The sequence below is a fragment of the Pagrus major genome, chromosome 21 (genome assembly GCF_040436345.1).
Source record: "Pagrus major chromosome 21, Pma_NU_1.0".
NCBI lineage: Eukaryota > Metazoa > Chordata > Actinopteri > Spariformes > Sparidae > Pagrus > Pagrus major.
The window spans coordinates 29,062,683-29,087,120 of NC_133235.1; the positions used below are offsets into that span (position 1 = coordinate 29,062,683).

Consider the following 24,438-nt stretch of genomic DNA (forward strand, 5'->3'; position numbering starts at 1 on the left):
TCAAGAGCTGTAACATTAATTTAAACAAAGAGTTGCTCCAATAAAGCATTAAAATGTCATTAATTGTTTGTAAGATAACGTAACATCTTAAAATTAGGAAAATGCAGAAATAAAAGGGACTGTGCAAGTGTGAAACATTGGGGAAAAAAACAACAACAGATGGAGAAATCATGCAAAACATCTCCTGTCATGTCAGCGAGTGCCAAATAATGAGCATGCAGACGTGAAGTTGCAAAAGTAAAAATAAGGGTGCAGATGGTGGGAACGGAATAAAACATTTTGAAAAAAAGATATGCGGAACGAAGAAATATAAGAAAGTGGGTACTTTAGTGAAAAAATATTTTAAAAAATAAGTTGCACAAAAGCATAGTTATAAAGTAACAATGACACACAGGACATAAAACTGTGAAGCGAACCAACAGCCAGCCATGAAGGAAAAAAAGTCCATGCTTCTGAAGGAGAGTTTGTGGGTCCGTGGCACGACCCGGCTTCTCCACCGTACTTACGTCCTTGATATAATCAGGAGTTATTGCCTTGTTGTGGGAATCTATGGCACCCTCAGCTACAATAATAATGTTCAGCCTTTTCTTATCAGCACGGTTCTGGAGGAGTATAGAAGCAGATGCATTTCAAAAACATGACAGAAAACGTTTTGCATTGCCAAAAGCTGGATCCGGTGATGGAGGATAACCACAGATCAGCTACTGATAAACCTTCATGTGTTTTAAAAGGTGAGGTGATTCATGAGAAAGGTGCTTCATTGTCGAGCCTCATTACAAAGTCGTCAAATACCAACGACCTTGGAGTGAGAATCAGTAATCAACTATCTTTCTCAGGAATCACTCACTCAGCCTTGATGATCACCAGGACATCTTGACATCTGGTTGGTTGTGTTTCTTCAGGAGACACTTGCCACATGTGGAAGAAGTTTCATATTCACAGCTAGCTCGGCAGATTGATGCAGCTAAAAACATTTGTGCACATTGGTGCATTATTTTCGATGACACGTGCTCATGAAGAATTAAAATGTGGTTCGCAACATTTAATCTCCTGCAGAGAAAGATTGACACCACAACATTACGAGACACTCTGGTATCAACTTCTGGTAGGATAGGACAGAAGGATTAGCTTAAAGCTGCCCTGTGGGCCTTCAGTTTAAGCAAACAGTCGGGTCTACAAGTACGTTTGTTTGAATCTTCACATGTAACTGGCTCTGTGGCGCAACGGATAGCGCATTGGACTTCTAGTTAAACACTTGAGATGTAATTCAAAGGCTGTGGGTTCGAGTCCCACCAGAGTCGCTTTTAGACTGAGAGAGCCTTTGGGATTGTTACACTGTTGAATGTTTATCTTCCTTAAGCATTTTCCTTGAGCTGCCTTGTTGTGGCAATCTACATCTACAGCACTAGAAAGCATTACTTAAAACATTCTGCTTTGCCAAAAGCTATGTGGCTTTTAAAGGTTAGCAACCGGTAAATTTTTTCCAGCAGTAAGATGTCCTTAAAATTGTTAGCTAGCTTTGATATCCCAACCTAACCAGATACAACACATTACAGTCATCCCCTTCTGCTGTCAACAGGAATGTGTCTTGCATCGAGTGAGTGCTCATTTGAATGCTAGACAACGAAATATAAACCAAATGAAGACCTGCTCATCAAATCTTTGTTGCTCCACAGCGACACTAGCATTCAACTACTTTTCTGAAAATTGAGGTTGTTAAAAATATTGTCTCTATTCCGACAGATTTCTTCCAGTATGATTGTTAAACTTTGGTGCAAAATGACAGCAAAAGAAATCGCACCGACACCAAAAGCTGAGATTATTTTTGCAGAAAATAGAAACAGAAATCTTCCCTCAGAATGTGGCAAGTGCCTGGACGAGAAGAAAAAGAAGAATCACAACACTGAGAAGATGCTGCTCTGTAACTGTCACTGACGTCTGTTTTGTCACACATATTGATGTCCACCAGTTGGTCCAGCTTCTGGTTTCCCCTCTGCGTCAGTCTGAAACTGAGCTCTACTCACATCCTTCACAAAATCAGAGGTAATGGGCTGTCCTTGTCTGTCAATGGCTCCTTCAGCAACTATGATAATGTTCAACCTGGAACCACGAGATCGACTCTGGACGATAACAAACACACTCACCACATCAAATCCACTGGAAATGTGTCGGTCAGTAGCAGATAAAGCAAAATGTCTATTGTTTAAGCTAACTGCTAATATCATAATGTGTGTGTGTGTGTCTGTGTGTGCAACCAGGAGGATTAGCTTGAAGCTGCCCTGTGGGCTTTCAGTTTAAGCAAACAGGTGATCTACAAGTACGATTGTTTGAATTCATATGTTTAACTGGCTCTGTGGCGCAATGGATAGCGCATTGGACTTCTAGTTAAACACTTGAGATGCAATTCAAAGGCTGTGGGTTCGAGTCCCACCAGAGTCGCTCTTTTGTCCACAAACGTATCCTTGTTTTCCTGCATAATGACTTTTATTATAAACTGTCTCTTTTCTGCTGGTGGGAGCTTTAATTACCTGCTTCAAATATTAAATGGCTCTTTAATGGGGTTGTTTTTTTAACAGTGTTTACTGGTAAAGTTGAGACGAACAATCCACCGATGTGATTCAAAGGTCGTGGGTTCAAGTCCCACCAGAGTCACATTAGTACTCAATTAGCCACTTGACAAAAACAACGGTGCTTTAATCACCTTGTTTTTACAGTGTACACAAGTAAAGCAGAGGTGAAAAATCAGCTGATGTGGTTGTCGTAACTGGGTAAGTGGGTATTTTATGAAAATACCAGATAACAGATCCACTGGCTCAGAGGCGTAACGGACAGTGCATCGTTTTAATCGTGCTAATGAAGAATTTACTTAATATGTGATTTGCAACGTTCAGTCTCCCGTCAAACTGATCTGGTACCTACTTCTGGTAGGACAGAAGGATTAGCTTGAAGCTGCCCTGTGGGCCTTCAGTTTAAGCAAACAGTCGGGTCTACAAGTACGTTTGTTTGAATTTTCTCACATAACTGGCTCTGTGGCGCAACGGATAGCGCATTGGACTTCTAGTTAAACACTTAAGATGCAATTCAAAGGCTGTGGGTTCGAGTCCCACCAGAGTCGCTCTTTTGTCCACAAACGTATCCTTGTTTTCCTGCATAATGACTTTTATTATAAACTGTCTCTTTTCTGCTGGTGGGAGCTTTAATTACCTGCTTCAAATATTAAATGGCTCTTTAATGGGGTTGTTTTTGTAACTGTGTTTACTGGTAAAGTTGAGACGAACAATCCACCGATGTGATTCAAAGTTCGTGGGTTCGAGTCCCACCAGAGTCACATTAGTACTCAATTAGCCACTTGACAAAAACAACGGTGCTTTAATCACCTTGTTTTTACAGTGTACACAAGTAAAGCAGAGGTGAAAAATCAGCTGCTGTGGTTGTTATAACTGGGTAAGTGGGTATTTTATGAAAATACCAGATAGCAGATCCACTGGCTCGGAGGCGTAACGGACAATGCATCGTTTTAATCGTGCTAATGAAGAATTTACTTAATATGTGATTTGCAACGTTCAGTCTCCCGGCAAACTGATCTGGTACCTACTTCTGGTAGGACAGAAGGATTAGCTTGAAGCTGCCCTGTGGGCTTTCAGTTTAAGCAAACAGGTGATCTACAAGTACGATTGTTTGAATTCACATGTATAACTGGCTCTGTGGCGCAACGGATAGCGCATTGGACTTCTAGTTAAACACTTGAGATGCAATTCAAAGGCTGTGGGTTCGAGTCCCACCAGAGTCGCTCTTTTGTCCACAAACGTATCCTTGTTTTCCTGCATAATGACTTTTATTATAAACTGTCTCTTTTCTGCTGGTGGGAGCTTTAATTACCTGCTTCAAATATTAAATGGCTCTTTAATGGGGTTGTTTTTTTAACAGTGTTTACTGGTAAAGTTGAGACGAACAATCCGCCGATGTGATTCAAAGGTCGTGGGTTCGAGTCCCACCAGAGTCACATTAGTACTCAATTAGCCACTTGACAAAAACAATGGTGCTTTAATCACCTTGTTTTTACAGTGTACACAAGTAAAGCAGAGGTGAAAAATCAGCTGATGTGGTTGTTATAACTGGGTAAGTGGGTATTTTATGAAAATACCAGATAACAGATCCACTGGCTCGGAGGCGTAACGGACAGTGCATCGTTTTAATCGTGCTAATGAAGAATTTACTTAATATGTGATTTGCAACGTTCAGTCTCCCGCCAAACTGATCTGGTACCTACTTCTGGTAGGACAGAAGGATTAGCTTGAAGCTGCCCTGTGGGCTTTCAGTTTAAGCAAACAGGTGATCTACAAGTACGATTGTTTGAATTCACATGTATAACTGGCTCTGTGGCGCAACGGATAGCGCATTGGACTTCTAGTTAAACACTTGAGATGCAATTCAAAGGCTGTGGGTTCGAGTCCCACCAGAGTCGCTCTTTTGTCCACAAACGTATCCTTGTTTTCCTGCATAATGACTTTTATTATAAACTCTCTTTTTCCTGCTGGTGGGAGCTTTAATTACCTGCTTCAAATATTAAATGGGGTTGTTTTTTACTGTGTTTACTGGTAAGGTTGAGATGAACAATCAACTGATGTGATTCAAAGTTCGTGGGTTCGAGTCCCACCAGAGTCACATTAGTACTCAATTAGCCACTTGACAAAAACAACGGTGCTTTAATCACCTTGTTTTTACAGTGTACACAAGTAAAGCAGAGGTGAAAAATCAGCTGCTGTGGTTGTTATAACTGGGTAAGTGGGTATTTTATGAAAATACCAGATAGCAGATCCACTGGCTCGGAGGCGTAACGGACAATGCATCGTTTTAATCGTGCTAATGAAGAATTTACTTAATATGTGATTTGCAACGTTCAGTCTCCCGGCAAACTGATCTGGTACCTACTTCTGGTAGGACAGAAGGATTAGCTTGAAGCTGCCCTGTGGGCTTTCAGTTTAAGCAAACAGGTGATCTACAAGTACGATTGTTTGAATTCACATGTATAACTGGCTCTGTGGCGCAACGGATAGCGCATTGGACTTCTAGTTAAACACTTGAGATGCAATTCAAAGGCTGTGGGTTCGAGTCCCACCAGAGTCGCTCTTTTGTCCACAAACGTATCCTTGTTTTCCTGCATAATGACTTTTATTATAAACTGTCTCTTTTCTGCTGGTGGGAGCTTTAATTACCTGCTTCAAATATTAAATGGCTCTTTAATGGGGTTGTTTTTTTAACAGTGTTTACTGGTAAAGTTGAGACGAACAATCCGCCGATGTGATTCAAAGGTCGTGGGTTCGAGTCCCACCAGAGTCACATTAGTACTCAATTAGCCACTTGACAAAAACAATGGTGCTTTAATCACCTTGTTTTTACAGTGTACACAAGTAAAGCAGAGGTGAAAAATCAGCTGATGTGGTTGTTATAACTGGGTAAGTGGGTATTTTATGAAAATACCAGATAACAGATCCACTGGCTCGGAGGCGTAACGGACAGTGCATCGTTTTAATCGTGCTAATGAAGAATTTACTTAATATGTGATTTGCAACGTTCAGTCTCCCGCCAAACTGATCTGGTACCTACTTCTGGTAGGACAGAAGGATTAGCTTGAAGCTGCCCTGTGGGCTTTCAGTTTAAGCAAACAGGTGATCTACAAGTACGATTGTTTGAATTCACATGTATAACTGGCTCTGTGGCGCAACGGATAGCGCATTGGACTTCTAGTTAAACACTTGAGATGCAATTCAAAGGCTGTGGGTTCGAGTCCCACCAGAGTCGCTCTTTTGTCCACAAACGTATCCTTGTTTTCCTGCATAATGACTTTTATTATAAACTGTCTCTTTTCTGCTGGTGGGAGCTTTAATTACCTGCTTCAAATATTAAATGGCTCTTTAATGGGGTTGTTTTTTTAACAGTGTTTACTGGTAAAGTTGAGACGAACAATCCGCCGATGTGATTCAAAGGTCGTGGGTTCGAGTCCCACCAGAGTCACATTAGTACTCAATTAGCCACTTGACAAAAACAATGGTGCTTTAATCACCTTGTTTTTACAGTGTACACAAGTAAAGCAGAGGTGAAAAATCAGCTGATGTGGTTGTTATAACTGGGTAAGTGGGTATTTTATGAAAATACCAGATAACAGATCCACTGGCTCGGAGGCGTAACGGACAGTGCATCGTTTTAATCGTGCTAATGAAGAATTTACTTAATATGTGATTTGCAACGTTCAGTCTCCCGCCAAACTGATCTGGTACCTACTTCTGGTAGGACAGAAGGATTAGCTTGAAGCTGCCCTGTGGGCTTTCAGTTTAAGCAAACAGGTGATCTACAAGTACGATTGTTTGAATTCACATGTATAACTGGCTCTGTGGCGCAACGGATAGCGCATTGGACTTCTAGTTAAACACTTGAGATGCAATTCAAAGGCTGTGGGTTCGAGTCCCACCAGAGTCGCTCTTTTGTCCACAAACGTATCCTTGTTTTCCTGCATAATGACTTTTATTATAAACTCTCTTTTTCCTGCTGGTGGGAGCTTTAATTACCTGCTTCAAATATTAAATGGGGTTGTTTTTTACTGTGTTTACTGGTAAGGTTGAGATGAACAATCAACTGATGTGATTCAAAGGTCGTGGGTTCGAGTCCCACCAGAGTCACATTAGTACTCAATTAGCCACTTGACAAAAACAATGGTGCTTTAATCACCTTGTTTTTACAGTGTTGTCGTAAGTGGGTATTTTGTGAAAATACCAACAAGTGTGTTTGATGGCTGGATCGAGACAAATCTCAGTCTCCCGCTAAACTGATCTGGTACCTACTGGTACCTAGGACAGAAGGATTAGCCTGAAGCTACCTTTGGGCTTTTCAGGCGAGCAAACTGCTGTTGTTTGATTCAATGGGCTCATCTGGCTCTGTGGTGCAATGGATAGCGCATTGGACTTCTAGTCAAACACTTGAGATGCAATTCAAAGATTGTGGGTTCAAGTCCCACCAGAGTCGCTTTTGTACAGAGAAAGACAATGAGTCACAGAAAAGGTGTACATGAGCATCATAATCTTCTTTTTTAACAGATTCCTTTCGCTGCTGGCACGAAAAAAACAGCTTTTCCTGCCAATGTCATGTGTATTATTTCACACAAACAGGACCAGGTGTGAGAGGGAGGGCGCTGCCCTGTATGGGCAGTTAAGAGTGTGTCGCCTTACTCAAGCGCTCAGGAGGTGAAGCCCTCCAGCTTCTAGTTCATGGCAACCCAATGGTCCCTGAGCCAATTCCCTACAAACTGAGCTACTACGGTACTTCTGGTAGGACAGAAGAATCATCTCAAAGCTGCCCTGTGGGCTTTTAGTTAAAGCAAACAGTTGAGTCTACAAGAATCTTTGTTTGAATCCATTTGTATAACTGGCTCTGTGGCGCAATGGATAGCGCAGTGGACTTCTAGTTGAACATTTGAGATGTCATTCAAAGGTTGTGGGTTCGAATCCCACCAGAGTCACTTTTGTACTGAGAGATACTTCTGAGCATCTTTATCTTTATTATAAACAGGCTCCTTTAGCTGCTGCACATCGATTTCCTCCTTAAAATTGGTTTTGTGGGACGTAGTACGATGTTTGGCAGCCGATCGATCTGTGTGACTTCTGTACATCGATCCTGATTACAAACAGGCTCCTTTAGAGGTTGTGGGTTCGAGTCCCACCAATTCCTACTTGGTATTTAAATTATTGGTGCCTTGTGATGAACAACCTACAACTTTGTAAGTGGACATTTTTAAAAAGCCACAAGTTTATGATGTCAAAGTGTACTACTACAGTGTGTATGTTTGTCTGACTGATAGTGTGTGTGTGTGTGTGTGTGTGTGTGTGTGTGTGTGTGTGTTACCTCAGACAGTTTCTGACACATGCTGTCCTCCCAGCCATCCTCAGGAGGCATTTCTGGGATAAAAACCCAGTCTGCTCCGCATGCCAGGGCACTGACCAGAGCCAGATATCTGCAAACACACAAAGCACACAGGCACACACACATTTTAATAATTGTAACTGATTATCCACACTGCCTGAACACACACACACATGCAAGTGTCCCTTATCAATATTTCCACACCTGCAAAATACTGAAATGTTTTCACGAAGCCATGACTTATTCAAAGCTGAAAATATGCTTGAAAAAAGAGTGTGAGGATTCAGTTAAGTTACATTTGAATGAAGATGTTTACAATTAATTTGACTTGTTTGGTTATTGACACTGTGCAGTAGCATATTAAACTTGTATATACATGTTGTTATGTTGTTTTAATCTCTCTCTGTTGTACATACCCGCAGTGCCTGCCCATGACCTCCAGCACAAATGTCCTCTGGTGGCTGAGAAAGACAGTGAAAAACACAGGGAATGTCAGAAACAAGAAAAAGCACTTATCAGTGAAACCCTGTGGTCTGATCTGTTGAAACAGGTCAGCACAGGACAGATAACTAAACCTTCACTTTCAGCCTTATCTAAATAGGACATGTCTTTAAGGTTTTGGAGAGACTCGTCTAACAAGCCAGCCTGCTGTAGGGGCTTAGCCTCCTTACGTCTTATCTTGCTATGTCTTCAGTTTTTATCTTCTTCATCTACTCGTCTCATCACCTTTAGGGATTTGTTCACCTCTGAGCGGTGGTCATGATGGCGTCCACCACCTCGATGATCCTGTGCAGCGCCGAGTCGGTACCGATGGTCATGTCGGTGCCGCAGAAGTCATTGTCGATGGAGCCGACCATGCCGACGATGTGGAGCACAGAGTTACTGCGGGCCGCTTCCTCATTGATCAGACCTGAAAAACAAGACGGGGTGGGAGATAAGTTCTCTTTATATACCTGTAGAGTTACAGCGGTGTGGTGCATACATGAAAAGCCCTGCAGTGAGCAGTCACCTTGCTGGAGGAGCTCATCCAACAGGCCGCTCCACTCCTCTCTGAACAGGTTGGCTCCGGTCAGGCTGCCGTCTCCACCAATCACACACAGGTTGGTGATGCCGCGCTGCACGAGGTTGTGCGCGGCTTTCAAGCGGCCCTCGTGGGTCCGAAACTCTTTGCAGCGGGCGCTCCCGATGACCGTGCCACCCTGAAGGAAACATAAATTAAAATATGAAATCACATTTATTCTGTTCTGCTGGCTTGATTCTGTTGAATTCTTGTGGTATTGAATCTTTTATTGAGGGTAACATGGTTTCACTGTTGCACTTTAGATAATGAATGTCTGACTACGACAAACAGTGAAAAGGTCCAATTCAATCAGACTCGTTTGGCTCAAAGCTAAAGGCTTTGCTGCTGAGTCACTAGCAATGATCCTCACAGATGTCCACCAGCACAGCACATATTCTGCTGCGTTGGTCCGAGCACAAATACCGCTGCTGCTCTGTCAGAATGCATCTACACATAACATTTCATGGTGCTAAAATACACAGCAGCAACTACAACATTAAGACGAGATCAAGCCTTTAAATGACAGGTGAATTTACAAGGTTCAGCGAGTAAAGAAGAGGAAATATGGATAGTTTAATCATCCTAATGCGACTTTGTTAAGACAGCGTGAACTTAAACAGCAGCAGAAAGCTCCGCTCACCACTTGCAACATGCTCGAGACACTTTCCCACGTCGCCTCTTTGATGTTGTCGCCACCGTCCACCATCCCCTGGTACCCCTGAGAGGAGAAACAAACATGAGCGATGTTCACTGGACCCTTCACGACAAACCCGAAATTCAAATTAGAAAAACATCCAGCAAATACTCATATTTAAGAAGCTTTAACCAACAAAGTTTTGGCTTTTTTTGAATTGAAGCAGTTGATCTAATTGGCATTCTCATCCTGGGCTTTGGGAAACACTGATCAACATTTTTCACCATTTTATAGACCAAACAATTAATCCAGTAATCAAGAACACAATCAACAGATTAATCAACAATGAAAATAATCATTAGTTGCAGCCCTTGCAGCCAGCCGGAGTCCAAACCAAAAATAAATGGTGGCACTCTGCTGTCATTACTCACAGCCCAGTGGTTATTCGAGGCTGATTGGGACGGCAGTGCAGACAGTGAAGGATGAAGTCTGCCCCTGGTAATCCAATTATATCCACACTGAAACCAGATCGTCTATATCTGCCCGTCACTGCCATCAGTGGCGTCACGCTGATTAGAAACTGTAAATACATCCTCAGACGTTCAATATCGAAGAACTCGAAGAAGTTCAGGAAGCAGGGATTTATTGTTGCTTCTCTTCTCTGATATTATCTGATAACAGTTTCCCTCTATTCACTTTATTCAAGTAACAGGTAAAGTTAGGTGTGATGCATGATGGAATAATAACCCTGTAAACCTGGTTGGAGACGCCACAAGTTGTTTTATATTTTGCATATGAGAAAATACTTTGTTTGAGTTGTCTTTATCTGTAATAAACACAATTTGAAATGTAGCTTTTCACTATGAACAAGCCGGTGTTCATGACGGATGCATCAGAAGAATCTGTGTTGTACATTCAGCAGTGATATGAATGCAAATATTTGCCTTACTTCCACTGGGTTATAAATAAAGATGGATCCTATAGGGAGTTTAAATAGTTTAAGTAAGAAAAAGGAAGTACAATTTCCCTCTGGGGACATGACATGGAGACTGACCAAGTATAGATGAAGGGGTTAAAGCGCTGCATTAATGTGATTTAAAGGAAATATTAACAAGTGAGACGAGTTTCTGCAAGAGACAAATTTAGTTACAGGTTTAAAAATCCAGATTTTGCAGGGCTCTGTCACCACTTGTAAGGTAAAACCAGGTCTCTGGCTCCTGCTTGGCTCTCTCAAAGACAACCACGGCCCAGGTCGTCAGCACTAATCTATCTCACTGTCGACTGTGATAGGAGCTGCAGACTCCCCGGAGGCCCCGTCTGGAGCCTGAGGCCTGAGTCATGTCTCACCTCGTGGATGAAGTAGACTTTTGCCCCCACGTAGATTCCCATTCGGACGACAGCCCGGACCGCCCCATTCATACCTGAAAGAGGAAACAGAAGAGTTGGTGTGGAAATGGTCTCTCTCAAAAAGCACAGCGTAGCCACGGGATGTAAATATACTAAAAACAACAGCAACAAAACTTTAGGCTTCATGGCGTGTGTCATCTCCAGGTCCTGCAGTTGATCTGGACAGACACAGAAATGAGCCGTGACATTATTTCACAGCATGTCTTGAATCTACCGATAGATGCATCTAAGCTTTCTCCAGAATTTTAACCCTCCAGGGCAAACTGTGAAGGCTGTTTTCACAAGGACACAAGTAAATGTTTGTGAGCATCCAATTATCCAGTGAACTTAAAACTGCTTAAGTCTTTGCTAGACTTAAGTTCAACAGGCTTCTACAGCCAAACTCTTGTGAGAAACAAGCTCAGGCCACTGTTTTTCTATCATGCTTGTCCAGCTCAGGCTGCCCCGAACAATTATTTTCATTATCAATCAATCCACCCATTATATTTACCATTAATCGATCGGTTAGTCTATAAAATGTCCAAAAAATTGTGAAAAAGTGATGACTTGAAATCTCTTCTTTTGTCCAACCGACAGTCCAAAACTCGAAGACTCTTCATGTCATCGTGAATGAGCAAAGAAAGCAGCACATCGTGACATTTTAGTAGCTGGAATGAAAAGCTTTTTTCTCAATGAACTTATTGATTAATTGACTAATTGCAGCTGTATTTGTCATTGGAAAAAGGATGTTTCAGCTAAACATTTTGCTATTTCAAGTAAAGATAAACAAAGCTTCCCTTTTCCACTCTTTAGAGAATACTGACACACAGAGAGAGAAAACAAGGAACAAGGAGTGGCAGCAGCCGGACAGACCAGCAGACAGCAGGGGAGGTAAAGAGGTCAGTAGAAAAAGAGACAGAGAAAGCGAGTTTGCCCCGGAGGATGTTGTGCCAAAACACAGAAGTGTCTGTCGGAGCACTTAGTGAAATTGGCTGACCCCCCGACGGTATTCATGGATTAAAAAAATATATATATTTGATGCACAACTGGCTGAGAGATGGTCTGATATTTTGCTTCGGCGCTGTGACCTGCATGCAGATTGAGAGCTGTGATGAAACTTTAATGAGCCTGACGGAGAGACTGCGTCTGGAAGCCAACAAATAAAAGATCGCCGCAAAGAAAAATAGGCAACAAAGCAGAATTACAGCCACAATTTAAGATTATTTCCTTAACAGGTCTTTAAAACCTTCAATTCGACCGTCCTTTCTCTTCTTTTACACGAAAACAAAGATGATGACTGGAGGCATGTTATATATTTCTGGGCCCAGTCTGTGTGGCAGCAGCCCAGTCCTGAGCACAGCAGGCACGTATGGCCCTCGCAGTCAAATCTCCTCCCACACTTCATGCTTTCATCAACACGTCCCATTCACGGGCCCTCGTCCGCAGAATTTGCATGTGATTTAACTACTGGACGACAATGTCGAGCTCACACAGACAGCAGCGCTGCATATTGTCTTCATGAACAAACATGCAGTGAACACATTTCTTAGTTGTGGATAAATACTGAAAAAGTTGTTATGTTTACTGGTGATCAACTAATCAATTAAGCAATTAATTGTTTCAGCTAAGAAAACTGGATTGTGTCATAAAACTGGAGTTTTGTCTGTAATTTTAATTAATTTAAGATGTTATTTTGTTTCAGTTGTGTTTTAAATTACATTTTTAATCTTAGATTTTTTTTTGGACACGTTTCTGATAATATTTATATCCTAACCTGTGACCTCAAAGAATTAAATACCATTTTCTATAACCACTGCTGCACTCGAGGATGTAGTTATAACATTTAAATGTGGGTTACATGCATAAACGCACACCAGAGGGGGGTTCCCTCACAGAAAGATACACAGTGTGCCAGCCGGGATGTGCTCGCAGGGCCGTGCTGTACGCTAACGAGCGCCGACGGGATGAGGTAGTGTTGCTATGAGACCAGGGCGATGCTGATTGGCCGGAGGGGATCTGCGGAAAAACATGTGAACCCGGTTTGAATTGGACAACGTGTTTAATGAGATTAATAAAAACAGACTACAGCGAATTAATTCTGTGATATCACTGAATAATGTTTAACGGTCGCGAGCTACATGAATATATTTACACTCACAGTTCACATGACACGCTGTGAGAGTTTCCCTCCAGCTGCCGCAGTGACTAAACATCTCCAGTCGTGTGTGTGTGTGCGCATGTTTCCTCCCCAGGATGGGAGGAAAATTCTGGGCGAGGTTAAAGATCCCCTCCACACAAGTACAAAAGGCAGACATAACCCTCTAATGTGTGTCCGACATGGTTCACCACATTAAAAAATCCAGAATATATGAATAAGTAAAGTCCAGTCTCAGTGTTTGTTCACTGGAGGCTTCAAGTTTCCACGTCACACTCGTGTTTGCTGAATATTGGACTGACTTACAAACAACTGCACGAAGGTCGGCCTCTTAAAATCAGATTTTTAATGAGCACAGAGAAAAATTACACTTTACACTCTGCAAAAACACATTACTGACTGGAGGGGGACTTTAACATCATGTCAACAAGTTTGTTACAATTAAAGAAGGTTGCTTAAGTTTTTGAAAAGTAATTAACAAACCAGAAATGTCAGTTTTGTCTTCCTTGACTTTACAAGATATTTCAGCAGCTGTGGCAAACTGAGAGGACAATTTGTGTCAAACTAACGGACTCTTAGCTTTTGTTTTTCTTTGTTGGATGTTTTCAGAAATTTGATTTAATTTATTTTATTCTAATGTCTGAATGTATTTCTTTAAAATAATCCATACCACATGCTCGTAACAGGGACGCATGATGTTTATAAATGGTCTCCGATCCAGCAGTAACCGTAGCAACAGAGAAGAAGAAGACGAAGAAATATTAAATCATTCGTATTTGATGGCAACATGTGAGCCTTTCTTACCCTTACGTGTGCATAAACTACAGTATGAACCTCTGTTTAAAATACAAAAATGTGAAGTTATCTGTGATCTGATCAGTGTCAGCCGTGTGAACCCGTGTATGTTCTTTTATATTAGTTTATTGATAAAAATGGCCCTCAGTAGAGCACATACTTTGACCAAGGCCTATCAAAAAACGCCCCATCTCACAATAGTAAAGTAAGTGAGAAAAACTTTCTGTCCCTTTATCCAGATCAGCACCAGAAGTTCATGGGGTCTATTCTGGGCCGAGACCCGTCCTCCATCCAAGTTTCGTGAAAATCGGTTTGGTAGTTTTTGTGTAATCGTGCTGACAAACCAACAAACACACACACAGGCATGGGTGAAACCTCCCTGGAGTAGTTAACGACGACCGTTCCCAATTTAATTATTATTACATTATATTTTGTAACTGTTACAGAGGTCTTTAGCGACTAACGACTCAACTCAGATAAAGAAGTTTTCCCTTTTTGATTTGTTTGATTTGAATCTGTGTGGACGTTTGCACACTACACGGTAATTAAACAAGGAAAGGCAAGCTGGCACAACATCCCACCAGCTCCTGTACAGTCCCGAACCCAAACCAGCTGCCAGTTTGTTTGTTTTTCATGAATAAGAGGGAATCTGGACCAGTCAACACACGTCTGACACCGTGCATCACTCGAACACTACGGCACCGCTGGGAAGAAAAACACACCGTTGCACATTAGTACCACAGAGGCTGACTCTTAATACCCGGCACGAGAGCAAACAGCTGTGATTCACTGCAGTCAGATACCACATCAGTAGCAGCCTATAGGCGCACGGTGTTATGTAACGGCCAACAATAGCTGTGGTTCACCTACAGCACTGTGTGAAGAGATAAAGCACAAACCATAGAAGGACATATACTGTTGGATACGTGTCAGGGCGAAAATACATGTACGGGTGATAATTTAGGGAATAATACATGAGGCAGTACATTTCTGGATATATTGCATGAATATTAATCATTATTATAATACAGTAATGATGATTTATATCACAGAAACCTGACTTTTAAGAACAAAATGTTGTTTTTATTTGCATTAATTCCCTTTTTCCAATCCATTCACCACCACATGAGACATGACTGCATACTTGCTGCTCCTCACGTAGGCTGCACATCCCTCCTCAACAGGATGTGTGAAGCTTTTCAAACAGGCCGGAAGTCAAGAGACGAATCCTTCAAAATTAAAGCACTTGCACCTTATACTAGAGCAGGTTACATTTATTGTGAAAGGTTCACTCGGAAGTGGGATGTCTGAGTGTGGCTGGCTTGACTGTGGTCCTCTCACGACTCATCCTCCGTGATGCAAGACACGTGTTTCTACACATCTACTGTGACACTGAAGCTTCTGACTGAATCACTGCTACTTCATTTAACTTTTCCTTATATTTTATTATAACTTTGGCAACTTTTAATAGCTGCCATGTTCGCAGGAGAGCATGACAGGGCTTTAATGCAGTTATTAATACATGGGGCGAACATAGACAGTCTGAAATGAGTAAATCTGATTATTTAGACCTTCAGCAAAGGTCACTGACTACTCTCTGGACTCCTAACGATATATTTGATGATTAAATTACACGTCCTGGCAGCACAGTGGACGCAGATGCATGCACACACACACAAACACACACATGCACCATCTGCATTAACACAGCACACATACAAGCAGATGTCAGACAGAGCTGCAGGATGCACGGTGAAGGAAGAAACACCACACACACAGGCCTCATCACGATCACTTGTTGATGTTAGTGCTACCTTATTGATCCAGAAGCACATGTTCCTACCTGTGCTAAGGCCTGGAGTATCAATAAGGCTTAATATGATACCAAACAGCCATTTGCTTGATTAATATTGCAGCATCTTTGCAGAAATGTGCCAGGAGCTGTTGCATAACCGCTTCATTCAGCTTCATTAAACATCCCATAAATAAATAAAAACAATAATAAAAGGTAGAAGCAACATGAGAAAACACATAAAGCTGCACGACTGCAATAAACGCAACTTTCCCCTCTGTCACGCACGGACACGTTGCGTGTTTTAAACCGCACCTTGGTTCATTTGTTTCACAGCAGCAGAGCGCTGTCACTCATGAGTCCTTTATCGGACAGGCTCGCGGCTACGCATCCATTATCGGACAGGTCTTCGGCTAACGCGCTTCCGTCATTTCTCCACTTAAATAAAGGTGATTACCTGCGACACACCTGCACCAGGTAGACCCTTGTAAACGCGGGATATGCTACACATATTCTGCCAACAGCTGCACTGGAGGAAAATGCGTGTTTTTTATTTTAACCCAGCTAAGCTAGCTTAACGCTCCCGGTTTAACGTTACAAAATTAGCGTAATGTTTTTTAAAATAGCGGCAGAAAACGTGAGTCGGGAGCTCGGTCAGTCTCCCTGCGGTTATCAGAAGCACTTTTTGCGGGTCACGGCGGTGAAGCAAGCTGAGACTCAAAACGCAAAACTGTCCGATAACGGAACTCGCGTCACGCAGCCTTTACCTTGGGCATCTCCTCCGCTGGTCAGCACCGCGATGGATTTCCCGGCGCCGGACAGATTCTCGAAGAATTTCCGGGTGTCCTGCCGCTTCGGTGCCGCCGCGACAGCCATTGCCTGTCCCCTGCCCCGGTGCCTGTCACCTGCCGAGAGAAGTGAAGCCGAGTGCGACGCGAGAAGCCTGCGGGGAGCCGAGCGACACTGTCGGTGTGAGAGGCTGAGGAGACGCCGGAGTAGGACCGCAGTGGTCACCGCCCTCAGGACACGCCCCCCCCCTGACCGAAGATCCTACACAGAGCGAGATGACTCACTCCGTGGCTCACAAGGACAGCGGGTTAGCGATGCTAGCACTCACTTACACGCTGTAAAGTCAACAAGTCAGCAGAAAGGTGTGTGATATAATATAATTGTAGTTCAAGCTTCTAGAGCACAAAAGTCCAGTTTAATTACCTTTAAAAAAATATCTGTAAGTATAGAGCAATGTAATATAACATTCTTAGTATAGAGTAGCTACAAGCTAACTGATTCAGTAATGGCAGTTAGCTTGTGCTGCGCTACCTAGCTTAAGTGTGCGAACAGTCGCCTACATGAATATTTGACATTCACTAAATACGTTTTTAAAAAAGAGAAATAACACAATCATTGTATAAAAATTTAAGATTTGAAATCATAAAACACAAGTCTTCTGCTCAACTCGATACACTTTACTGCGAGCTAATGCTGGCTAACGCAAACTTTAGCTAGGCTATACTGCCTCATACCTGAATCAATGAGCCTGTGCTACTGTTACACTTCATTTTGATTATGTCACAATTTAATTAGCATTTCAATATATATATATATATATATACACACATATATATAACCACACCATGCCACCTTTGACCTACTTCCAACTTCTGTAGTTTTATAATAATCTATTATAAATTAATAGCATACTTATCTCCCCAATTGTGCATTTTAAATTTTTTGTATGTATGTTTTGGTTTTCACATTAGCTAGCGTTAGCTGGAGGCTAAGGAAGCTAATGGTGATGTTAAGAGAACACATGACGTCGCAGCTACTTTTTTTCCACGTAACCCAAAATGTTTCATTTCAATCAGCAATATATTATAAATGAAACTTGTAATAGCAATGATTTGATTTGAGACAAAAGGTATATTTTCAATATATTCGTTATATTAAAGATAGGATGTTATGATTTAAGAACTAACATTCATAGAAAACTACAATATTTTTGTAACAGCAAAAAATAATAATAATGATTGTCACAATTTCACAGATAATAATTAAAATACACTAATTTAATTTGAGTTTAATGAGTTTAATGAGTTTAATGAGTTTAATGAGTAATTTTTTGGTTTTTTTGCTCACTTATTCCCAGTTTTACAAAGTAGCGTCAGAGTGAGACGTCTTCACTTTTTCTACCCCTCTTTGCCTCTCACGAGTCTTGACTTCTAGGCCAGAGCCTGAGCCTGAGAGCCAATGACCGACGCGTTCTCCTGACTGACAGCTGAATCCACCAATGGGCGTCCACATCACGTACAGCGGAAATATAGTCCAACCAATCACCGTCCAGAACATCATTTTTAAGTCAGGAAATTAAACACTTGCAGTAACAATCCACAAGTTCCTTTGAAATACAAACAGTAAGAAAGTGGGTGTTGTAACATGAGCAGTTGACTTAATGCAGCACAAAGAGATTAGATTATTAGATTATTAGATTTATTATGTGACGGATGAAACAAAGAATTCAATAACCTACAGATACAAAAACCTCAGATACTTGTACAATATTTATATGAAGTCTTGCAGCATATCTGTGTGTTTTTTAGTGTGTATTTCACATATTTTACAATAAAGTCACGATATTTGTATGCAGCCATTCCCAACAGTTATTACATGATTGTTTTAACGCTATAATAGACACAATTCACGACCTCTCACGAAGTTCATGACCTTCAGCAATCAGCTGCATGCTGCAAGCTTTATCTCAGTGCCTCTATCTGTCCGAGAACAGTACGGCATCTCGTGTGTGTCGCAGTGAATGGTTGTTATATTTCATAATAATGCGCAAGGTTTTTATTTGAGAGCAAGTTGGAACGGACAGCGGCATTGTTGTGTGATTAGATTGGAGGGGGCACGCAGAGGACATCAGGTCCTGGACCGGTTTCAAGTTCCTTTCTGCAGAGAAACAGTCTGTGTGTACGTTTGTGTCGTGTGAACGTGACATTATTAATAAACCCTCTTGACTTAAAGACATTTGGCTGCCTCTCGCGTCCTCGCTTCCCTAAATGCAGGCTTAACGTTTGAAATAAGGAACTTCTTGAACGCCACATGAATCCGGGTGTGTCACTGCAGCAGTTTCATGTCCAGGCAGTGATTTCTTTCATATCGGTATATGAGGATAGATAACAGGGAAATATGTATATTATTATTTTTAAAAAGATGCATTTTTTAAATTTAACGGTACAACTTCGGCCTGTTAGATGTGGATGTACGTTGTAACTTTGTCCTAAAACTTTGGAGGTTTGTAAGTAGAGAAAGGGGCTAAAAATTGAAGCAGCAGAGGTCGAGACGACCTGACGTTTGTTAGCCCCTAATGTGAGTTAAGCTCCAAAACTGCTGGATCGGACATGAATACAATAATGAGATGTCATGCAGCCTAACTGCCTGGTGAATCTCTAAAACTTCATGTCCATGAGAAGCTTTGTTAAGAAACGTTTAGTCTCAAGGGACGAGCCGAGTAACTCTAATGACATTCATTCACAGAAGCCTGGGAGAGGTCGCTGCATGTTTATAGCTCAGCATATTATCTACAAATACACATATTATAATATATATGTTCGTATAATTTATAATTACAACGTCATTTTTAGACTTTTGCTGCTGAAATTGTCTGTAGGATTAATGACGTGACGCTAAATGAATAGTAGAGTGGTGTAAAACCCAAAAAGTCATGCTAAAATATTACCATGGTAACAGTGAAAGTCACCCATTAGAGTAAAAGTATTAGATATTAAATATACTTAAGTATCAAAAGTAACTTTTGGCGATAAATCTTTTACAAGAGAATATCGGCCTTGTGGATTATCAGATTCAATATTCAGCTTTTTTCTGATTGTCTTTGTTTTAAATTAATTTAAAGTCAGCGCAGAAAGTGTAAATACTCAAGTAATATAAAAGTATCTCAAAATTATACTTAAGTACAGCGCTTGAGTAAATGTACTTAGTTACATCCCGTCACTGATGATCACAGTGTTCATATTAACTTCCTGGAAAATGCCGCCTCCTGCTGGTGTAACGAGAGCGCTGCACACAGGCTGAGAACTCATCCACAGTGACGAACAATCGTTACTTTATTGGAGCATAATGGTCGATCATTCATCCACTTATAGGCAGTCGGTGTCAGGCCCGCAGCACATCACTGCGCGTGTAAATAATGAATAAAGAACGAGAGGCGATGAAATAAAAAGACAAGAGGCAGTCCGGCTCAATAAAAATAATTTATTTACAGTGGCATGAATCATAAATTAACGAGCAGCATTGGCAAAAGCAACATTAGAGTCGACAGCTTGCATAAAGTGGTGTGAACGTCTGGACTTTTGCATAATAACACTCTCACACTGGATAAACTGTACGTACTGGACTTTGTGTCACTGCTGAGATATTTAATATGAACATCAGGGCAGAAATCTGTTGAACCCGCCGACGGTGAGCTTTGAACTGCGACACTCGATTTTCTACCACATCGGAGAATCTGTGTCTCTGTGAGATACAGTTTAAAATAATAACTGTCGCTTAGCGCTGACTTTTTCTGTTCAGTATTAATGGAAAACCTTTTTTTAATTTTCTGCCTGTATTGTTGTTTTTTGCAGACATGTAAAAAAAATCTCTTCAGTCATTCTCTTCTCAGCCTCATACCGACGGAAAGTCAGGTGAAGTTTCGTAGTTTTGTTGAGTTTCACAGCAAAAGAGCGTTGCAAAATTCTCCTGAATGCTGTAATTCAAGTCTACGGAGGCCCAGAGATCCAAAATTGATTTGAAAAGACTCAGAAAAGTTCAGATTTGTTTTACGTTTTGAACAAGTCTCCATCTACTTCAGCTGTTTAGCAGAATGCTGCGACGCTGTTTTGCTGTGAAGCTCCAGAAATGTTTTGTGGACAACGAATCTTCACCTGACTTTCCATCAGCATTGGAGGCGAGTAGATAATGACTACGTTTTTTAATTTTTTGGGTGAACTGTTTCTTTAAAGCCACTATGTGTAGGCGCCACCCTGTGGGAGAATCACAAAAGACACCCACCTGACCCAAAAACACAGACGGCACCATGTAAGGATTGTTTCACTTCTGCCATCAGACTAATTTAAGATTTCACCGCATCACAAAAGTTCTACACATGGTGGCTTTAAATAGGAAAACATGAAAAGAAAAAAAAAGCTAATTTTTTAACAATATTGACAAAGATCTCAGTGAGATATTCCTTGACAGCGCAGTGATGCCACTCCAGTTGGTGAACAAAGAAAAAAAATATTTGCCTGCTTCATTTTGACATTCCTTCTATTTAGTATTATATCTTTTTTCATGTACATTCAATCTGTGTAAGGTTTGTTTTTATTTTAGTTTGGACTGTTTTAGCATTTTATTTTAATCTTTCTACGGCTACAAAGTTTAACAATTGAGAGCTTCTTCTGTTAGAGAAAAACATTATTGAAAAATGTTTCGGTATTTTGAACTTTGTAAGTATTAAATGTCAGAAATAGTAAAGTCCTGCATTAGGGCGAGGGGGGTCGCTCCATTTCTGCCGTTAATAAAGTCAGTAAGCGCTCAAACTCCATGTAGAGATCCACTGACGTTGCTCCAACAAAGATAAGCGAAGCTCGAAGATGACTTAATGCCCCTTTTTAAAAACAAACACAATATTTGCATCTTGATTAAAAATGCTAACACAGTATTATTAATCTGTTAATTGATGAGCTGACACGCAGCTTGTTCAGTGTCACTTCTTGGGAGAAAAATATAAAAACCCTGGTTGTCTAATTGTTAAAACTACAGTATGAAGACTCACTCAGCAGTATGTGACACATAAAATACACCTGTAAACCGTTACAGTTACACACCAGACAGAGAATCACAGATCTAAGGCATTATGCTTTGTCTTTTTAGCATCTTAAGGTACTTAACATGAATTACAGTATTTTGCCGTTGATAAAATATCCATCTATGAATTAAGAAAAACTCTTCAACATATACGTTTACTGTATCAGTCAAAATCAAGAGAAAATAATTCATCTAAAAACATCAGGAGTTACTGTACACGAGCGTTCACGTCCCGCTCTTTGATTGCCTTAAATCTTCGCAGAGAGCTTGACATTCAGGACAGGCGCATGGCTTTACAGTTTCTCTTTACAATCTGCTCGCACACCGGAGTTTAATTCACTGTACCGAGAGCTGGAAGGACGCGAGGGGGAACAAAAAAAAAGACTTTTCAGTGTTTCATTTTGCAGTCAGTTTGCATTTTCACATTCTTGTTTTTTTCTTTTTTTTTTTTTTAAAGCAAAGTACTCTTACAGTTTGTGCTTAACAGATTTCTGGACCATCTGAAGAAAAGAAAGAGGGATTCAGTTACACAATTATAGGCTCATATGAGACAGCACCTGATGAATAGACGGAGCACCTTTCAAATAGATTTTTCGTAAAATGCTACAGTTTTTAGCCCGTATAACTTTGGGTTGTTTAAATCTCAGGGTCACCTGCTCTCCTGTAAGTTTAATTCAGCATTATTAATCTGTTTTTATACGGACCAGGTCAAACTTGACATTCTTCTGAGACTAGTTTGAATTTATAAATCATCACATATTATTATGTCTGACCCGACACAACAAACGACACTTTTGAATCGTCCTTCAGCGCGACAGAGAGCTCGTAATGTGAGAGTGACTCCTGCAGGCCAGTACATCGCAACCATCAAGTGTCATTTCAAAATGAACCGCAGTAGCATGGAGATTAATTAGCTGATGTACACGTACTGTTTTTAGAGGCAAAGCTGCTTTAGAGGCAGAAATCGTTTCATTGGTCAAATCTCAGTGGGCGGAGAAAACAACCTTGTGAGTTTGGACTGACTACAGACATTATGCCACGTCCAGGTATAATGCTAACCTTCTACTTTAGCATGTTAGCATGTTAAGATTTGCTCAAGAGCACGAAACAGAACAGCTGAGACTGACGGGAATGTCGTTAGTTTAGCCGGTATTTGCTCATAAACCAAAGTTTTGGATAAAATCAAAGTTTTTATATTTCATGTAGTGGAATTGTGAATGTTTGTACCAAATTTCAGGCCAATTCTTCCAATAGTTGTCAAGATATTTGACCCTGACAGAAAATGGTGAACTGATCGACATTGACATTGCCGCTAAAATGCAAGAGCTACATGCTAGAGAAAGAAATATCTTAGAGCGCGAACCCTTTTTCTACACACCAAAAATCTTCGCGCTGGTGATACTCGCCAATAAAATACAGATTTTAAGCTAGGAGAGCCAGTTAGCTAGCACGTTAGCTAACCAATGCTCTACGATACTACGTGTATCTCAACATTTTGTTTACGATCGTTGCCATTGAAGTAAGTCAGTTACTTGACTTGTAGTCTTGTGGGTGTTTAGCTCGACACGCTGAGGTTTAATTTAACCAATGAAATATTTTTGCTCTCTGAGAAATGTTTTGGACTAAAACTCCAAACTGCTGTTTTGCAATATCACTTAGAGTAAAAGGTTTTTTTATTATAAATCTAAGTATGTACACGATCTATACACATTCACCTTCATTCAAAAAGTCATTAAATAGGGATACAGCTCCCCTGTAACTACAGCAGTTGAAATATATTAATTTTAAAATCGACATCAAAATGTACCATTTTGAGAGATTTCCTTAAAGAAAGATATCCTTGATTTTTTTTGTGTGTCATACAAATAATCTCTAAAACTTCTTCAAAACTATAAATACCTGTAAAATATTTTTCATAAACCTTCTCGTTTGACATTTTTCAGTCAGGCTCTAAAACAGAACCGTAAAAAATAAAAATCCAGAGGTGCCGTTCACACTCGTCGATCGCTCGCTTCCTCCAGTGTCAAACTGTGACGTCACACAGCACCAACACACTGCTTCAGAGACTTGAGAGGACTACAGTCAGGAATACATTCATCTGACCAGAGCACAGACTGTTAGCTAACACTGCATGTGTGGGTCCACGTACCGCAACCTGGGACTGATGCTAATACTGCTAAAACTACTGTAAATTCTCAAATAGTGGCCAGGGCCTTTATTTACCTCCCTGTTTTCTGTTGTGCTCCTATTCGCCACATTAGTTTGCTGCTGTTTGCTTTTAATGTGTTTTTTTTTTAATATCTAAAACCTTCCAATCAGTGAAGGGAGCCTTTCTTGAAAAGACACCTCCCTTTCTTGAATGACCTGTATTGTTAAACAGATTTTGCCTTAATTTGTGAGAATTTACAGAGTACACAGATAAATTGTTTAATAACTAAGGATCAAACCATAACCCACAGTAAATAGCTAAAATACAGGGTTTCCCCACAAACACCCTGAGTCCGCAGTGAAACAGTCTCCTTTTTCATGATTTTTTGGATGCTCCTATTCAGTGGTTCAGACGGCAGCCTCCCTGTGAATTCTGACTTTTTTGCATAAAATGTTAAATCAGTGTGTAGCGAGCCACACCGAAGTGAATGCAGTTCAGAAGGTTTTACGTGTCCTCTCTCTCTTTAGTGCCTCTGAGCCGGCTGGTGTGACGAGTGAGCAGTGTTTCCATCGCGTGTTCTCCTGGATGGTTCGCCAAGAGCTGAGCTGAGTAGGCGTCAGTGTTTTTTTTTGCATTGGCTCCTGTGTTACCTTGTCTCAGCCACAGCCGGGGTCAGCAGAAATTCTGTTAA

The 24,438-nt window shown here is 40.9% G+C and overlaps 2 protein-coding genes and 10 non-coding genes across 18 annotated transcripts in view; 10 read left to right on the forward strand and 2 right to left on the reverse strand.

The window, feature by feature from the left end:
• The window catches only part of pfkpb (phosphofructokinase, platelet b), a 34,493-nt gene extending 17,766 nt beyond the window's left edge, over window positions 1–16,727 (reverse strand). For 2 of the 4 annotated variants that reach the window (XM_073490990.1, XM_073490993.1), the window contains exons 1-8: window positions 16,504–16,727; window positions 10,956–11,029; window positions 9,615–9,692; window positions 8,924–9,113; window positions 8,659–8,824; window positions 8,331–8,375; window positions 7,897–8,005; window positions 2,025–2,120 (exon numbers count right to left, since the gene is read on the reverse strand). In XM_073490990.1, the coding sequence (XP_073347091.1) occupies window positions 2,025–2,120; window positions 7,897–8,005; window positions 8,331–8,375; window positions 8,659–8,824; window positions 8,924–9,113; window positions 9,615–9,692; window positions 10,956–11,029; window positions 16,504–16,612 (867 nt within the window). In that variant the 5' untranslated portion in view covers window positions 16,613–16,727. Of the gene's footprint in view, window positions 1–506; window positions 603–2,024; window positions 2,121–7,896; window positions 8,006–8,330; window positions 8,376–8,658; window positions 8,825–8,923; window positions 9,114–9,614; window positions 9,693–10,955; window positions 11,030–16,503 lie in introns of all 4 variants that reach the window. The other 2 variants (XM_073490991.1, XM_073490992.1) reach the window with 2 other exon arrangements.
• trnar-ucu (transfer RNA arginine (anticodon UCU)) lies at window positions 1,210–1,301 on the forward strand. Its single transcript is given in 2 exon segments — window positions 1,210–1,246; window positions 1,266–1,301. It is a non-coding gene; the product is annotated as a tRNA-Arg (tRNA).
• Window positions 2,348–2,439, forward strand: trnar-ucu (transfer RNA arginine (anticodon UCU)). The gene is given in 2 exon segments: window positions 2,348–2,384; window positions 2,404–2,439. It is a non-coding gene; the product is annotated as a tRNA-Arg (tRNA).
• Window positions 3,024–3,115, forward strand: trnar-ucu (transfer RNA arginine (anticodon UCU)). Its single transcript is given in 2 exon segments — window positions 3,024–3,060; window positions 3,080–3,115. It is a non-coding gene; the product is annotated as a tRNA-Arg (tRNA).
• Window positions 3,699–3,790, forward strand: trnar-ucu (transfer RNA arginine (anticodon UCU)). The gene is given in 2 exon segments: window positions 3,699–3,735; window positions 3,755–3,790. It is a non-coding gene; the product is annotated as a tRNA-Arg (tRNA).
• Window positions 4,374–4,465, forward strand: trnar-ucu (transfer RNA arginine (anticodon UCU)). The gene is given in 2 exon segments: window positions 4,374–4,410; window positions 4,430–4,465. It is a non-coding gene; the product is annotated as a tRNA-Arg (tRNA).
• On the forward strand, window positions 5,036–5,127 carry trnar-ucu (transfer RNA arginine (anticodon UCU)). Its single transcript is given in 2 exon segments — window positions 5,036–5,072; window positions 5,092–5,127. It is a non-coding gene; the product is annotated as a tRNA-Arg (tRNA).
• On the forward strand, window positions 5,711–5,802 carry trnar-ucu (transfer RNA arginine (anticodon UCU)). The gene is given in 2 exon segments: window positions 5,711–5,747; window positions 5,767–5,802. It is a non-coding gene; the product is annotated as a tRNA-Arg (tRNA).
• On the forward strand, window positions 6,386–6,477 carry trnar-ucu (transfer RNA arginine (anticodon UCU)). The gene is given in 2 exon segments: window positions 6,386–6,422; window positions 6,442–6,477. It is a non-coding gene; the product is annotated as a tRNA-Arg (tRNA).
• trnar-ucu (transfer RNA arginine (anticodon UCU)) lies at window positions 6,929–7,020 on the forward strand. The gene is given in 2 exon segments: window positions 6,929–6,965; window positions 6,985–7,020. It is a non-coding gene; the product is annotated as a tRNA-Arg (tRNA).
• On the forward strand, window positions 7,422–7,513 carry trnar-ucu (transfer RNA arginine (anticodon UCU)). The gene is given in 2 exon segments: window positions 7,422–7,458; window positions 7,478–7,513. It is a non-coding gene; the product is annotated as a tRNA-Arg (tRNA).
• A 3,264-nt stretch (window positions 16,728–19,991) lies between the features above and the next one.
• Window positions 19,992–24,438, reverse strand: part of LOC141016280 (nuclear receptor coactivator 2-like) — a 52,153-nt gene continuing 47,706 nt past the window's right edge. For all 4 annotated transcript variants that reach the window (XM_073490544.1, XM_073490545.1, XM_073490546.1 and 1 more), the window contains one exon: window positions 19,992–24,431. In XM_073490544.1, the coding sequence (XP_073346645.1) occupies window positions 24,420–24,431 (12 nt within the window). In that variant the 3' untranslated portion in view covers window positions 19,992–24,419. The remainder of the gene's footprint in view (window positions 24,432–24,438) is intronic.